The 18,503-nt window shown below is 38.8% G+C and overlaps 1 protein-coding gene across 2 annotated transcripts in view; it reads left to right on the top strand.

The window, feature by feature from the left end:
- The window catches only part of LOC120517687 (BAH and coiled-coil domain-containing protein 1-like), an 89,912-nt gene that overhangs the window by 27,006 nt on the left and 44,403 nt on the right, over window positions 1-18,503 (top strand). Inside the window, exons 2-5 of one of the 2 annotated variants that reach the window (XM_039740132.1) lie at window positions 4,269-4,391; window positions 6,068-8,137; window positions 15,959-16,073; window positions 17,568-17,776. In XM_039740132.1, coding sequence (XP_039596066.1) covers window positions 4,269-4,391; window positions 6,068-8,137; window positions 15,959-16,073; window positions 17,568-17,776 — 2,517 coding nt within the window. Of the gene's footprint in view, window positions 1-4,265; window positions 4,392-6,067; window positions 8,138-15,958; window positions 16,074-17,567; window positions 17,777-18,503 lie in introns of both variants that reach the window. The other variant, XM_039740131.1, reaches the window with a different exon arrangement.

Genomic DNA, 18,503 nt, shown 5'->3' with positions numbered 1-18,503 from the left:
CGGAAGCATTGGGGTTCTGGATGGGGCTGTCAGAATGCTGCACTTGTGTTAAGACTGTCATCTAAAAGACTGTTATAAAGGAAATACTGTAGCTGCCGTTAGGAATGTCAGCAGCATGTATTTAAAAAATATTTATTATGGGACGTGCTTTGAAATCAGCATCTTTTTATTCGCTCTGTTGGTAGAGTGCATGTGAGACTGAAGGTGCTATATGTAGGGCCTGTAGTGTAAACTGGATGTCCTCCTGAGTAAGAACATCTGTGCTCCCCTAAATGGCTACTTGTGATACTTGCAAATTCGTAAAGCCACACATGTTGGTGGTCTTGTTTTAAAAGTAACCACTATTTATTGGGTGATGGGAGGTCATCTCGCTAATTTAGTCCAGAAATAAAGCAGTAGTGTTTGGAATGAACTTATCAATGGTGGTGCTTCTTAAATGTACTGTTTATATTTTGTAGGGATCGTGTGTGATTTATTACTTATTAGAGATTATCTTTAGTAACCCCAAACAGATTTATGCAGAAAAAACAAGATAAAGAGTTAGCAAATTTTGTGCTAGAGTTTCTCAATTGTGTTAAGTGTTTAGTATTTAGTAAAGCCAAATGATATGAAATGAGTGGTCTAATGGCACTGCTCATCAAAATTAAAAACCATAATTAGAAAAAGTAACAAAATATAAATATTTTGATATTGTAATATCTTATGCAAAAACTGCTGTTTGCTTGTGAAATATATACTTATTTATATTTCTGTATATTTTTAAAATAATGTTATACATATACAGTAATTATGCTGTATTTATTTTATATAATGCTTTTAAAAGTGACTACTGTCCCAAAGTACAGTGTGAGCACTTGCACTTTCAGTACAAATCCTTTATTGCACGCTTTTAAAGAAGCTCTTTTGCTGAATTGTGCACCATCACACTAGAGAGCAAACAGGCTGGCGAGATGGCATTGGTCATCCATTAAATTTGACGAATGACACCAATTGACAGACCCATTTGTTCTCTAGTGATATGTCTTTAGGTTACTGCTACCTGTTGACACAGAAGTATGGTAAAATCTGTGGGTCTGTACTTTTTATATAAATGAAGTACTAACTAATACAGCATCCATCTTATGTATGTCTGCTGGTCACCAGAAATGTACAAACAGAAAGCTATTCTTCAGTTATATTAGATTGGTGGTGTTAAGGCAGCCTGTGAAATTATGAAAGTTATTAGGAGCCCAGTTTTGAAAGCATGGGAGATTAAGCATGTGGCACAGACATCACCACTGGGGCAAATGTAAATGGAAGGTCTGTCCAAGAAGGACAGAAGGAGGAAGCAAAAGTTCAGTATTGTGTCACCCAATGTGGCTTCTCAGAGGAATGGGTTACAGAGCAGTCCCAGAATCACGTGTAGGTGAATAGAGAGAAGCCGGGTGAGTAAAATGCAATGACAGTTGTTTTGCATCAGTTAACTCACAATCTCTAATGTTTATAAATACAATTTATGTGTATCAAAAGCGTGTTACTGGTACAAGCAGGTATGACGGAGGAATCACAAACATTCAGAAGTAGCAGCCTCACTGGTATTGTCATGTGTGCTCAGTATACTGAAGTTCTTGTTTTTGGTCCAACAAACAAGCAATGCATCACCACTGTGCAGTACCATGATGTTGTGCAGGAATGTATTAAAGGACTTTGTTTCATTTCATCAACAGAAACCATAAATCAGCTTAGCTGATGAACTCCATTCTCCTGTTTCTAAGGTTCCCCTATGTTCATCTGTGTAAAGCCCGGTTACTTCTCTGCATAGAATGAGTATTTACTTAAAAAATGGCCTCAACTACATGGTTTCATTTTTATATTGAAATGATTCAAATAATGAATTAGTGTGCACTGTGCAATCTACCCCTTACATTGTGTGTGCTATTTTTTTTTTCTTTAATTATATTGTGTATATAAGAGAGAAAATTTCAGCTGACTCTGTTGCACTGTGTTCTGACAGATGCCCAATCATGCATTAAGTTCTACTTTTAACTTAAAAACCTGCCAACATTTAAACCCCAAAATAGATTTCTGCACTGTGTAACTTACACAGAATTGAGAAACAACTGAGATCTTCTAGCTCTGGCTTTAGCAGTGATTTTGTTGTTTTTAATAATCTGAATGAACTCTCAGGCCGACAACTGGGTAACCTCAGTCAACAGCAGTGTAAAAAAAAAACCAACAACCTAATCCTGCATAGAAGCTAACAAACAAATTTGATGGCATACCCCTCAGATTTAGAATTTATGCCATGTTTTCAGTTCCTATCCTGTTCTGCTTATATTATTGTGTTATTTCTTACATTTTTGGTTGAAGCCCACGTAAGAGTTAATATGATTTAGACTCTAGGATATAACTTTTAAATAGGTAGCTTTTCAACACGTTTTGACTTGTCTTTGATACCATTTTTGGTTACTTGTGACTCCCTTCTCCCATCCCCATTAACAAATTTAATTGAATACTCTACCCAAAGATTTTTTTTTTTTTTTTTAAATATCTTACTTACCCCATGTGTTTAATATGGATGACCAAGAAAAATTTCATGTGTTCATAAAGAATGCAGATAAAAAATAGGTTTATGATGTAATACATGCCAATGGTGACAGATGCTGTATAACAGCAAACAATACCAAAAATGTCTTTGGAGCAAATCAACACATTACTTATATTACATAATCCATAACGTCAGTTTTTCAGTTGTTTGTTCACAACATGCAAAACGTGCAGTTGTATTATTAATTGATGCTTTTAGAAAAATCATTGCACATCATAAACAAGAAACACAATTCATATGGGATTGAGTCTCTTGAACAATTAATGAGGGGCAGAGGCTGATCCTCAATGTGTTTCATATTTATGATGTACACTGATTTTTCCAAAGTGTCTATTTAATAATATTTTAGCAAAAACGCATACGTGAGCAAGTGACTGAACAACTAACATGGAGTATGCAACACAAATATTCCTTTAATTGATAGTTACACAAGCTCACTGTTTTTTTGTTTTTTTTTCTGAACATATTCCCTATTTATTTATTTGTGTATAGAGCTTCTGTAAAAAGTCAAATTTCCCCAGGTGACAAATATCTATCTATCTATCTATCTATCATATAGTGCCTTTTATATCTATCTATCTATCTATCTATCTATCTATCTATCATATAGTGCCTTTTATATCTATCTATCTATCTATCTATCTATCTATCTAGTTCTCTTATCCTACATACTACGCTAAAATTAATATCTATCTATCTATCTATCAGTTGCAGTAAATTACATTTCATTCTATTCATATTTAGTTTCCATGTAAGGAGCATTTTACTCTTTAATCCAGGGACAAAATGACATGTTTTGATTTTCTTCATTTTTCACAGGGGTGGAATACTTCTTTGGCATTGCCATTTGCTCCTTTTTGTTTTCATTAAATTTCCTACTAAAACAAGTGCACTCGTTTAGTCCTTTACACAGTCGGGTATATTTAGGAACTGTGCAATAAGTGTGTGTTTGGTCACTTCTGAGGAAGAGTACTCCTTACTTGTTTAGCAAGCATTTTTTTCAAAAGTTAAAGTCTTGAAATTTATTTTCTGTGCATTTATATTTTGATATCTTTCATAGCACTCCTTAAAAATTACACTAAAATGTGTAAGAGTTAACATACTAATAATATGTGTAAGAGTTGACTGTCTACAGAATAATAAAAACACTGATAAAATTAATTGGACAGGTGAGATAAAGGCCTCTTCTACACTGTTGCATTTTGTGTTCTTTTGTTATTTGTGCTGCTTTAGAAAACAGGAAGCTAATACAAACAATCAGTGTTAAACCAGCTTTTTTTCTCAAATGCTTGGCTTAATTTCCAAATTATTTTCTCAGCCCATTGTCAGAAATGCTCTGTCTTCTCAACTGGCTATATAAATGTGAACAGTCCCTAGCTCCTCAAGAATCTTTTTTTTTCCCCATTTGTAGTCTCTGATTGTCCTTATAGTTCTCGAAATGCCCCCAAAGCCCAGCATGGCCTCCTTTTGCAAACCATGTATTGAACAGTGGGATCAGCATCTTAAATCTTAAGGTGCATTACCAGTAGCCTTGCCAAAATGAGCACTTTGCCTTTTCAGTCTGTCCAATGCACAGGAAGCCATGTGCCGGCAGACAGGTTTGTGAATACAGCTGGTGCACTGGAGCAGTCAAAGTGACTATTCCTAAAACATCTCTCTCTTTATTTTTTTCCTCCAGCAGCGGCAGGGTATCCTCGGTTTTCAGGGAGTCTGCCCTCCACGTTCCTTCCCATGAGCCACTTGGACCATCATAGCAACAGCAGTGTTTTGTATGGGCAGCACCGCTTCTATGAGACGCAGAAAGGTAAGAAAATTAAGCACAGCACTTGCATGTTTGCACCATTTTGCGGTATTATTTGCCTACAAGTTAATGTGTTGAATAACTGAAACTATCAGTTATAAGCCTCCTTAAATGACTCAAGTCAGAGATCAATTGGACTATTTATTCCAGTCATCAGAATGTGTGAATGCACTGTATGTGTCTTTATGCTGCAGGGCCTAGTATTTTAGGTGAGCTTCTCAGGCAATTACAATAAGATGCCAAATTTCCTGGTTCAGTGCCTTCCACTGACTCATTGTGGGACTGAAAAATCAGTTAACTTGCTAGCAGTCCAGCTGTGTAGTGGATGGGGTTTGGAAAAGAAAGGTGCTTTAAAAATCTAATTCACATGCACAGACCTGCCTATATAGAGTATACTGAAATAATGGTCCTATTAATCAGTATCAGACTGTATTTTATATAGCACTTTACATGGTGGTCAGTGGTGTGTCTGTGTGGCTAATGTTGTAGACTTTAAAGCACAAGGTCACTGGTTCATTTCCTGTCTTTAACTGTGCGACCATGAGCAAGTCATTTACCCAGCCTGTGCATCAGTTGTTTTAGAATTACACAGTATGTATATAAACCTTGTATGATATCCTTGTAATTATAAAAAAAAAAAAAAACCTTGAGACCCCATGCATTATAGAAAGGGGCTGTATCAAAATGATATTTTTGATTTGCATTGCTGCCTCACAGCTCCAGGATTTGAGTCAGGTTACCTACCATGTCATGGTCTTTCTGGACTTGAAGGGCTCAGTCCAATTAACCCCTGAGAGTAGGGTATGCTCTTCATCTCTGCGTAGCTTCAAGTATTTACTATATTGTTTTGGAAGGATATTTTCCTAAAATGGACAGTACACTGTTCTTCAGATGTGGCAATTCTAATATATTATGGCAGAATGTCCCCTCATCTGTATTCCACAGATTTTACAATACAACATAGCATTTTATTAGCCATCTTAATTGATTCAACAAATCACCTGCAGCAAATAAATATTTTACCAAAGGAATTTGCTAAACCCTTTTTAGTAGGGCAACATCGTTTGTCTTGTTTTTGTTACTAATGCTCCTTTTACCTGCTTGTAGCATGTTGTACTTGCCTATGTTAAGCTGCAGTTCAACTCTCATTACAGAAATTGGTAAAACACATTCTCCCCATGTATGCATGTGTGGGCCCTGCAATGGAATGGCATCCAGGTTTCCACATTGCACCTGATGCTGCGGAGTTTTGGCCCCTGTGACTCTAATTTGGATTAAGCAAGTTTGAGAAGGCCATTTTATGGTATAGGCATAAGATGGTGTTGCGTTTGGAAGTCATTATGAAAAAAGTTTGTTGTGGAAATATATTTCATAGTACACAAAGCTATAATAATTCAAAACAATGCATAAAGCCATCTGGAGTGTATTATTTGATTGGACTTTGGGTTTCTGATCACATATTATCCAGTTATCCAGCTAACATGATTCTGCATTTACTGGCTATACTTGTTCCTGACCTTCAACAAGCATTTTTTGGGATCGAAATTTCCATTATAGCACTTCATTTCTTTGTAGGAAAAAATTTGAAAGACTGGTCAAAAGTGAAAAATAAAGAAATACTGTTTGATTTGCATTTGGTTCTTCAGTGACAATTACTTGTTTTTGTTTCTTCCCTGTAGATAACTTCTATCTGAGAAGCCTGCCTTCCCAACCAGCTCTCCTGTCTGCTAACCCTGGTTTTCCTGCCATGTCCAGAACAGCACCAGGTCACCCATTAGGCTCCTGCAGCCGGGAAAGGGACTCTGGAGGAGGAGGAGGGGGAGGAGGAGGAGGTGGTGGTGCCCTGCATAAAAGCTTGAAAGAAGGTAGTGATAGAGGGTTAGTTATGGGCTCCAAGGAAAAGGAGCGTACCAGCAAGCAAGAGGCTAAAGAAAGACACCACCACCACCACCACCACCATCACCATCATCATCAGCAGCAGCAGACACAACAGACAACACTGGAAGAAGATGGCAGTCGAGCACTGGAACGTCAGAAAGCCAGTTTAAGTATTGAGACTGGGAATTGCAAGGAGGACCCCCTTGGCCGGGGAAAACAACTCAGTGCCTGTTTGATGGGTGCTAAGATGGTCAATGGTGATTCTGGTGGTGGCAAGGTGTCACTGTCCAGCTGTGGTGGAGGTATTCACAGCAGACAACTGGGAAATGCCATTGGTCGCTGTACAAAAGAATCGGTTAGCAGCAGTAGCAGTGAGGTAAGGGGAACAGGGCTGCCACAGGACTGCCTTGAAAGCCGTCAAATGCTCCATCATTCAGTCTCCTACAGCGTTCCTCCTCCCTTGACCTTAAGCTCAGGGGCAGGAGCTGGTGCTGCTGGGACCTTCCCCTGCCTTCAGTTGCACTCCAGTCACCACCACCACCATCACCCTGAATTCTACTGCCCACCTCCACTGCCCACCCCTTGCACTCAAGACAAGGGGCCCACCCCTGGGCGAGAGCTAAAAGTAATTGGGCCCACCTTTGTGCCTTCTGTTGGACACTCGGGGGACAAACACTGTGGGCCCTTCCAGCTTGGCAGCATTGATTGCCGGGCAGGAGGTACTGGTACCAAAGACAGGACTTTGGATAAAAATAACAGTGGTAACAACAATGGCCCCTCTAACAGTTGTCAGAGAAAGCAGCAACAGCATCCACCTTACGGGAAGGCAGATAAACCTCCAGATTGGCTTCAGAGTCAACACCAGCACTTACAGCACCAGCAGACACCTCAAGGAACTCGATCCCGCAGTCTGGAATGCATTAGTAATGCTGAATTAGATTTATTCAGGCCTTCGCTACCCCAGGGGGCAAAGGATAACCATACTGGGAACCACACGGGAAACACTTCAGGAAAAAGCATCCCATACATCAGCACCCCACCCTTCCGAGACTGCTCACATTCAGGCGCACCTCCTGCCCCCTCAGCTCAGGCACTGGAAGTGTTGTCTTCTTCCAACAAAGGTGGCCACCAGCAGGGAGGCACCAATGGTAGTGGATGCACTTTAGAGCGGGGTGGGCAAAAAGTGGCCCGAATCAGGCACCAGCAACACAGGCCTGCGACGGAGTCAGGAGGTGATCTGACTCCAGGCAACAATGGGCAGGACATAAAGCGAAAACTGGAGCTGACATCTCTGGGATACAGTAGTAGTGCACCACAGCATCTACCCCCCTGGGCCGTCCGTGGACACCAGAACCAGGCAGAGGATGAGCAGCAGAGGAAAGCCTACTTGGATCCTTTCAGTAGGCAGCAGAATCAGCCAAATGGTCAGCCGGGGATGTCACAGAGCCCTGGTCAGTCAGAGATGCAAGGCACACAGGGTGAGTCTTCTGCCATGAAGAGCTTAATCAAGTATAGCAGCCAGCACCAGCCTCTGCTGCTATCTCAGAAGAGCCCCTTTGGAGGATTAGGCAGCCTTGAGGCTTCCAACAGGAACAGTAGTGGGGCCAACACAAATGGCAACAGCAGCTGTGCCTTACAAGAAGCAAAGCAGCCATTGCCACCACGGAAAGCACTATCTAATGACCCTGAGCGACCAGACTGCAGCGGGCGGAGTCGTGACACAGCGGAGAGTCACCATGGCGAAGGGGAGGTGCGGCAGCCACCTGTAGGCATTGCTGTGGCAGTGGCTAGGCAAAGAGAGCCTCAGAGCAGACCCCCTGACAACCACTCTGGCCACAGTCGGCAGGGCAGAGTGATGCCATCCATGAAAGGTATGGAGCTATGAGAAAGGTCCTGTTTATACAACTAATACTTTCGCTGGGAATGGTTGAGGTTTTAGGTATAGGGTGGGATGGTGCAGGAGGTAACTGAGCTTTACACTTTATTCATATCAGTACTCTTATGACAGTGACATTGTGGTGACAGACTTTGAGGAACACGGCTCTTGAGAGATGCTTGTTTCTTTGTTCCAAGCTCAGTGCTACCAGGATTACCCAATGTTTGGGGCAGGCTATGCCTCTTTTCTTAGTGTATATAATTAAATTAAAAAATAGTTGAATAGAACCTCCATGATCTTTACACATGTTTCCACCCCTATCGGTGTACAAGTGTTTTTGTCTTAGCTAAAAGTTGAGTGCCCAGCCTGTCCAGCAGCTTGGTGTCACTTACTAATAAAAACAGCACATAATATAGAAAGAGTCAGGACCTCAGACTGAAAGTGATAAGGGAGTAATGCCAAAAGAAAGCAGTCTGTTTTAAGAAAGGAGGCATTCAGGAATGCCCATTTTCCTCTTTTCTGGCAACCCACAGATATCTAGTAGGGCTACTACTTTTGAGAGCGGGTTAACTGTCCTGCCCCTACCAAACTGAACATGCAGTATACAGTATGGTGCCAGTTAAACTGGTATAAAACCTATGATATGTTTTGAAATTTGAGATTGCACTCAAGATCAATATTAGCCAGATAAATGTCAGCTTCTTTGGGTGCTTTGGTGGTTTGCTATCCCCTTCTGTTCTAATTAAATTATATTTTATTTCCTTACCAGCTTCTTTCATTTTCAATTGAACCTTTCATTTGTAACCTTCCTTGTCCCATTTCTTTTTTTGAAATTTTTTTATACTTTGGCCATAAGCCACTTTCACCAAAATTGCCTTTTAAATTCAGGTATTAGTTACTTTGAAACATACGGTATATGCCTATGGGAGCTACAGCAATTCTATGCTGACACTTCAAACAAATTTAATTGAGCAGTAGATGCCTTCACACTATTAATTCTACTCCATATAAAGCGCTGCCTGATTAGGATCATAGGATGAATCTGGTTTAATATTCCATCTTGTGGGTCTATACAGATCCAGATTATTCTGCTGGTATAAAACTGGACCCAGCAGAGATGATAGTGGAAATGATGCTGTATATTGTAAAACAACAATCAAAGTGGCTGAGTAAGTAAATAATTTAAAGTCATAATTGCAGTTTTGCTTTTTTCTTGTGCTTCAAAACGGTAACCTTCTGTCAAGGCAATCATTGGAATTTTACTTAATTCAAGAACTAAAAGGAAAGCCGTGGGTGGTGCACATGTGAAGCCTTTGGGTTTACTCAAGGTGTGTTAAGATCTGAATATACAGAATAAGGACCAGGTTATAGTGTAAACACAGAATTTTAGTATTTGATGTGGATTCAACCACCTTATAAATGCAAGGAGTATTTTTAAATATGCATGCATACATAGTGATGTTATATAGCTAAATATAATAAGCTACACAGGCCTGGTATGTAGAAATTTATCTTGTAAAGTCTCAGATTTATTTTTGGTATAAAGAAAACAGGGACGGCATGGTGGCGCAGTGGTAGCATAAAAGTGTGATTATGGGGTGGTGACTCTGGCCACATAGCTGTAGACCACTGGGAGTTGTTGAGTTGCTGCTGTTTGAAAGCAGGCCTACCACTACATGGCAGTTTTCACTTATTCAATAAAAGCTGTTTCAATAAACATCTGGAAAAAATGGTTATGTTCAAATTCAAAATAAATTAACTTCTAATTATTCTATGGTTAATCTACATTAGAAGGATTAGCTACAATTATTGACAACTTGATCCATGTACTTCATTATAAATTGTACTCATCTGTACTTTTTGAAATGCCTGTCCTTCTATGAGATCAGACATTCATAAAGTTTACATGGGCGGCACGGTGGCGCAGTGGTAGCGCTGCTACCTCGCAGTTCGGAGACGTGGGTTCACTTCCCGGGTCCTCCCTGCGTGGAGTTTGCATGTTCTCCCCGTGTCCGCGTGGGTTTCCTCCCACAGTCCAAAGACATGCAGGTTAGGTGGACTGGCAATTCTAAATTGGCCCTAGGGTGTGTTTGTGTGTGTCCTGCGGTGGGTTGGCACCCTGCCCGGGATTGGTTCCTGCCTTGCGCCCTGTGTTGGATGGGATTGGCTCCCGCAGACCCCCGTGACCCTGTGTTTGGATTCAACGGGTTGGAAAATGAATGGATGGATGAAGAAAACATTACTGCGAGTGAAAGAGGAAAATGACAGTGTTATGAACTGAGCAGTTGCACTCAAAAGACAAAGCCTGGTTTCGAGGCTTCGTCTAGAAACCATTCTGACCTGTTAGTAACAGCCCTTCACGTGAAGACGTCATTCAGATGTTGTGTTGTATGCATGGAGAATTTGCACAGTTACAATTTCAGAATTAAACAAAGCAGTGCAGTATTTGTGACTGTTCGCAGTATATCATTACATTATATTTTAGAGAAGATATTTAGTGGCGTTGTTTTTAATTTTTAATACTGCTGCATCAAAATTATTAAGGTTTATATTTTGGGTATTTTTGAACTTGATTTTCTTGATTTTTTTTTTAATTTGCTCTTCATTGATTTGCCCCAAAACTGTTTAGTGAAGCTGTATTTATAAATAAATAAATAAATAAAGTGGCTTTCAATTGTGGCCAATGCAGCTTTGAAGAAATATGAAACAAAAATCCTAAGACATAGCAAATGCATAGGTTTTGAAGCCTGCATATTGATTCACATTTAAAGATTGCACAGATATCAGAAATGTGTGAGACATATATATATATTTGTCCCTTCACTTCAGTCCTTCTCTTCCTATGCAGGGGTTCATCACTGGGCTGTAGTTATTGTCAGCTAGTTTTATGAATGCTACAGTTGTATTTTGATGGTGATTTAAAATCTCAGACTATACTATTTTTGCAGGCAAGGTCTTAATTTGTTTTAAACATTAATATGTCAAACTTTTAGCTTCATAGCAAAAATTTACTTCTATGAGACATGAGACATGAATAAGGAACTGCAATCATTTAAAGAAAAGAGAAAAAGAGAAACAAAAAGGATCATTTTCAGTCTGTAGGTACAGCAAGGCTGTGGGTAGCTGCCGATTGGTGGGGTTCAGGTGGAAAATGTAAAATAATGTCTGTCAAGGACAAGTGCCTTTGGTGTAGAGAGTGGGAGTAATGGCTGGAAAAAGCTAAAATGTATTCAGCAAGGAGCCCACTTTGTCAAGCATGGCCACCATTTGTGTTACTCAAGGGCAATTTTCTAGCCATCATAAATCACAAACTTCTGCAGACATTTTTTCATTTTCCAAAATTAAACTAGAAGAAGCAATCAAAGCTAGGAGGATGAAATGGACAGCTGTCATTTTTTATTGACCATATCGGCTGCAGTGACACACTGCTTAGTGCTGAAGCCTCACAGTGCCTATCTGTGTGCTACAAGCTATAGGCTCAAAATATGACAGTTGCTGAAAGGGCCTATTGAAATCATTGACAATCGCTTTTTTCACAATATTTTCACATCCCAGGTATGCACATTTTCTGCAGGTATGCACAATATTGTGCTAAAAGACTTACAAGGACTTACAAGTGCACGTTTTACCTGAGGATGATTCATGATATTCCATAGTACCCTTTACACAGGCTATTCTTTAAATGAAAGTTCCACCCTTGCTATTCAAAATATACAGACAACAGAGACTGTGACAAAAATCATTGTAAAAAAAAAACAAAAAACTATTCATAACATAAACCTACCCCTCAATTGTGGAAGGCATGTTTTTGAGACCATCCCTTTGTCTATATTTTGAGTTTGCAAAACGTGAAATTCACTCTGTCAGTGCCCCCCTCAGATGTGCATCCTCACTTGAAGCTGCTTGGGCACAAACTAGGCTCCTGGATTGAGAATGCTGAGTACAGGCATCATAGCTAGCTGAGCTAAAAGAGAACTGCTTCTCTCTGGTGATCAGCCAAGCTACTGACATCGAGGGCATCTTCTTATTGTTGCAGGCTCTCTCCATTTCAGCCTTGCTACATGAAAGTATGGTACCAGGACTACGAAAAAAATCACATTGACTTCACTGATCGTGTCATACATTCAATTCTACACACGGTCTCTGTCCATGATGACTTTGCATGTTTTTTCAGTAACATCACAGGTTTTCCTCAGTGTGCTCCTATTTTTGCATGCGGATCCCAAAGATTTGTAGGTTTGGTTGAATGCCAGTTCCAAATTGGTCCCTTTAAAATTGTGAAAGTGGATGTGTGCACGAATGGGCCCTCTGATGAACTAGCATTTTGCCAAGAGCTATTTACTGCTCTGCTCTCAGTGCTTGTGCTTGACCCTGAATTGAATTGAGTGGGTTTGAGAATTGTATATACATTGTATTAAACAGAAGGTATAGTTTAATTTGATATGTGATTTTTCGTTATTATAACTGATTAAGGACTACCTTCTTGCTCAGGGGAAGTCAATTTTCAGATCATGCACAGCCTATGTCAACTCTTTGCGGTATGAATGCAAAATATATTTACATTTTTTATTTCCACAAACATAGAAGTTGAGCGATGAGGTCAAAAATTCACTATCAAGTTAAGTTCAGAATCTGATTCGGTAATGTTCAAAACATTGAGAAAAGTTCATTTTAGTGTGGTGTCTGTGCGTTTAAAATCAATACTGATTTTTTTTTTATGTCTTAAAATTATAATTTTCACCAGAAAATTATGCAGTTATTTTGGCACTGTGTGTTTCATCTGGGTAACTACATCCTAGCAAAGATACACAAATTTAGAAAGACCAGTTTCCAAGATATCCACCCTGAAAACAATAACAATCTAAAAAAATGTCTTCAAGCAAGTTGCATTGTGTCTGTCTTGTAACACGCTCCAGGCCTATTAATTTTGGCCCATAACTTCCATAACTAAATCTCCACATGCTTCAAAAAACAGTTTGACCTACTTGTGTACAATAATAACTGCTGTAGACAAATCTTTAACCTGGATTTTAAGCACAAGTACTTTTTGAGATACATAATTTATTAAAATAAATGCACAATGGCACACACAAGACTACACATACAAATACACCCTCACAGACAAATATAAGTGAAGATAGCGAACAGCTTATTTGCCCTACCAAAGTACATGCTGGATGATTAACAGAAGAAATAAACCCCCAGACAATAGATCTGTAAAGGTCAAGGTGCACAGAGGCATCAAATTAAGTGTTTAAGTTATTCACTTAGTTCAAGTTCATGTTAATCTTACTGTACATTTACTTATACACATAATAAATATGTTAGTGGACATGATTGTATATTATTGTACAGTACAATTAGTTCTGTTGTATTATGACACCTTCTATTGGTTTCCTGTGGTATCACTAAAGTGTAACTTGCATGGAAGTAAAGGATGGACCACTCCATCCACAACGGTTTTTTTGTTTTTCCTCTCCTAATAAAATTACCTATGTAACATAATTAAGTAAATGTGTAGTTTTGTAGTGCCACAGTTGATTTCAGTCTTGCACTTAAGTTTACTTATTTGATGACCATTCTTAATACAACATGAGAAAGAGAATGTGGTGAAATGGGGATAGAGAATGTATAAGAGAACAGAGGAGGGAGAGCAACAAACTGAATTCTACTCAAATGCTCTAGTAGGCAGCTTGAAAACAAGAAAGCCATAATACCAAAGCAAATCCATAAGAAAGTCGTTCTAGTGTTACAAAGCTCCTGGAAAGCTGTAAAAAGTGCTGCTCTGCAGCTATACAGTCTCCCTACAAGGGCTTACATATACAGGATGATCCAGATCTAATTATGCAGATCCAGATCGTCTGGATGACTTTGATTTATGCGGGGACAATTCCAGTTTGGCGCAAACACGATTCTTCATGTCGTCAGTTTGCACACTTCTCGATGGTCCCGGATTTTTTGGGTGATTTTCTATGTAATAAACTTAATAAGTTATAGCATAATGCAAATTGGTGTGCAAGAATCAGAACAACCATCCCTTTTTAATGAAGGCGCAGAGAACCCGACCTAAAACCATGTTTTATCATAGCCATTTGCACGCCCTCTTGTTTATGATGAGTTTATGCCAAGTAAAAACACAGCAATAATAAACTTCTTGTGTAAAGACTGAAACCACACATTGCAACACTCCAAACATTAATAAAAAGTTGCAAAAGTAGCCTTGTTCAGCCTCACTGCCAGATCAGGTGGCCAACAACCAAGTCCAGACTATTGCATTATAATACAGTAAGACACAGGCCCCATTACCCAGTTTCTTCCTTTTGTAGGAAAGTAAAAAGGAACTGAACAAAACAAATACATGAAGAATCTCAATTATAGCTTTTCTTTGTGGATGAGAGTTGACCCATCCATACATGTCTGGGGAAGCTAGACCTGATGGGTGTTGACAGTAACTTGGTGGCCATATTGGATGCAGAGAAACAATGCAGTAAAGGCTTAGGTTTCCTAAAACATAATGACGTGTTTTCTTAAGAGTTACTTCAGGCTGCCTTACTCTTGTGTGGTGTTAATATGTCTGGAGAAATTACCACATGATTAAATGTGATCTGTCTGGAGATACACATGGGTGCAACTTTGTGTTGGCAGCAGGCCCCCAAACACATGCAGCATCACATACCATACAGTGCTGAATGTTGTTTAAGCTAGTGGTCAAGGCAGTTTGTTGGTTACTACAGTATTACTGACTCAATGTGCACTCTAAGCAAGGTATCTAACTTGCCAATGTTCAATTTTTTTTTTTTTATATGTACAATGTACCTGTGATCCATAAGTCGATAAAAAATGAGCTAAATAAATAAAGGGAATGGATGAACAGTGTTCCTGTGTAAACTGCTTATCTGAAATCAGGTTTGCAACACAGTGTACTGATTTTGTCTTTCAGATGATAGATGGTTTTCTGAGATTCTAAGCTTGACAAATAAATGCATATCACAGTTTATAGTGCAAGTTAAATAGCTGAATTTGCTATTTTACTGGATTGAAATCTGCAAAGTAGCAGCTTGTATTATTAAAAGTGTATACATGTTGTTGTACCTGGTTTCTCTAAATCAGAATTGTTGGTTTTTCAAAAGTCAATTTAGTTGTGCACAGGGTATGAACTTCTCCTGCACTGGTGTGCCACAAAGTTGCTTGGAAATGCAGACATTTAAACCAGTACAATTTAGTATTACTTGTGTCACTTAGAAATAATCCTCTGCCACAATTCTAAACGGAAATATTCTAGAATTAATTTCTTAAAATACATATAACTGAAAATCAAAAGAAATGGCAGTTGCTTCTAGTAACTAGAGGAATAAACTCTTAATACTGCACCAGTGTGCAAACATGAACAAATTACGTTCATGGTCAGAGGATGGTTGATGCTGCGGGCTATAGCTGAGTTCTGTGTAAAGAACACACCTTGTGTGAATGTTTGCTTGCCTGAGGTTCAGCCAAAAACAACATAAGCTCTTAGGGCAGCACAAAATGGCAAAGGGTGTAGAGCCCCATTTGGCAGAACCCTGGTGGTAGGGAAGGTGACATATGGCTTAAATATAAAAAGAAACAAAAGTGATTCTTTCTTGCTCTACCAGCTCATCTCACAGACTTCAAAAGCTTAATCAAATGTAAAGAGTAACATCTTTGAGTAATTATAAAGTGTATAGTGATTGGTGGTCAGTAGCACTGGCTCTGCTAATGAGTTAAGGGAACAGAAAATAATTCTGTGGCATAAAATATGTTTTTAATTATAATTTTTTTAATATGTTTTTTTGTGCAGGGATTCCTCGTCCCATCTTCCCTTTGGATGCAGAGAATGAAGAGGAGAGAAAAAGACTTCCTGATGATCAGCTAGGACTCTCCTGCCTTGACCGAGAAAGGGATTTCTTTGTCAGGTTAGTCTGCAGCAAATTTTTCTTATATGTCTAGTTCTAATTTTAAATGATAATGTTGATTTTAATTCGTACTCACTGCTAAATTTGTAAAGAGGTTTGTTCAGTGGTATATGATCATTTTCTTATGTTCAGATTTAGGAAAAAAATTAGGAAATTGTGCTAGACCCTAATTCAGTGGTTCTCAACCTGTGGGGCAGGGCCTCCTAGGGGGGAACGAAGATGTGAAAAAAAGAAAACAAGAATCAATCAAAAAATTGTTAAAACCAAAACAAATTAACTTAAACTACATTCTGATTCTAAAACAATAAATATAGAGTTAGATAAATGTCGATAAAAGTTAAGTAGAAAAAATATGCATCTACATTTCAAAAAAGTGTTAAGGGGGGCTCGATTAAAACTGTTCTGAAAACTCTGGTCGCAAATACTTAAAGGGTGAGAAATGCTGCCCTAATTCTATCAGTGACCCCTCTTCAGTGCTCGTTTGTAATCATAGTGTAGCACAGGTAAATTTATACAAGTACTTGGGAGCTCATATAAATGCTACATTAACGTGGAGTATATAGGTAGGTATCATCTGTTTCAAGGCACAACACCATCTTTATTTCCTGAACAGACTAAAATGGTGTAGCGTGAACAAAAAGTATAATGCCATACCATTTTTTAAGCATGCTTAATCCTGAACAGGGTCATGTGAAGAACAAAAAGTAACGCTTCTCTATTTGTTGGGGTGCCTCAGCGTCTTACTCCATCATAAGCAAGAAATAACTTGACTTATACGGGTAGCCATGAAAATCATTGGCGTATGTCAGAACTATACGTTACAAGCAGTGTGTGAACAGGCTATCCCCAAGCATGTCCAAAACTTTATTTCAGATCTCACATATGCTTTCCACTCCTATCAGCTTCCTACATCAGACAAGCATTTTCCTGTTTTCAGTGAAGGCTAAATGCTATAGGCATGCATATTCTTGATTAAAACCCTGTAATAGCAAATATGGAGAAACTGAAAGATTGTCATGTTTTAAGTTTAATAATAAGCTAAATGTTGATTAGTTTTTATGTAATTCGTATGTTACAAACTCTACATATGTATTTATGTAGAGTTTGGTTTTTATGTTTTATCTTGTATGCTTTTAATGTTAATTTGTTTTTATGTAATTTTTATGTTAGATTGATGGAGTGGACACACTAATGTGCCAAAATAAATCCCCCCATGGGATAAAATATGGGGGGATATGTAGTCTTATTTGACTCAAGAGATTCTTTGCAAGCTTGGAATTTCTCACAAGAAAAGATATTTTAAGTAAAAAGAAGCAAAATATGCAGTACTACTATATAAATAGGAGCCAAATTTACATTTCAGTTTCCTTCTAATTTCTAGCAGTAGTAGTAATATTGTCATGTGTATAGAGTCCAGAGTTGTCATTTTGGTCTATGGGAACAGACACATATACAAAGGTATGTAATTATTCCTTCTTTGTGTGATTATACTAGGGAGAACAAAGAGAGAGTTGAATTTGCCAGAATCCATCCCTCCAGCAACTGTCATGGAGACCTTACTCCACATCTTATGGTGCCAGGAGGGGCTTCTCTGCAAAGCAGCCAGTTGGGAGCTGAACCAGCAGCACACACCCATCCTGCCCACCACCACTGGATACAACGGACAGGAAGTCCCTCCTTGTGGATGACAGGTCACACTTATGGTCAGTTTGTTTTAGGCAATTAGCCATTCATCACATATGCATGAGTAACTGTGTTGAAGAAGAGCACATGTGTCAACTATCTGTCTGTGACTCGGAGTATAAGATGTAGGTGTAAAAAAAAAAAACTGTATAATTCTAGACGATTCTTTCTCAGCAAGCTAAAATAAGATAGAGAAATTTGTGTGAAGAAGATAGAACTTGCATTTAAAGGAAATCCATTATAAATGGTGGCAAGAATGAATTAATCTTCAGAATCCAGATTTAAAGTGACGTCGTTCCTTTGCAGACAGTTGGTCTTTCTCTTGATAAAATCTGTCATATTCTAAATCTCTTTATATCTAAACTACACTGCAGAGTCTGTTAACATTCTTAATAACTAAGCTGGGCTTGGCCTGGTCAGTACTATGACGGAACACCTCTTTACAAAACAGGTTTACTGTTGTCAGTGGGGTGATAGCTGGGTAGGACAGCACTTGTCTACCTTGGACCAGAAATCCCATACACCTGTTCCATTACATTGACAGGGAATAATGGATTAAGAGTTGTAGTCTTTCACATGAAATGAAAGACTGATGTTCTGGATTTTTGAAAACATTGAAAGGAACAAATTGTTCTTCAGAATGTTTTCTGTGCTTCAGTTATAACCAACTTAACAATTCATAGCATAGATTTCAATTGATTTTGAGTATGCTAGGACCCCTAAGAGTGTAAGCAGTCATTCAACATC

The sequence above is a fragment of the Polypterus senegalus genome, chromosome 17, assembly GCF_016835505.1.
Source record: "Polypterus senegalus isolate Bchr_013 chromosome 17, ASM1683550v1, whole genome shotgun sequence".
Taxonomy (NCBI): Eukaryota; Metazoa; Chordata; class Cladistia; order Polypteriformes; family Polypteridae; genus Polypterus; species Polypterus senegalus.
This window is presented reverse-complemented; position numbering and strand designations above follow the sequence as displayed.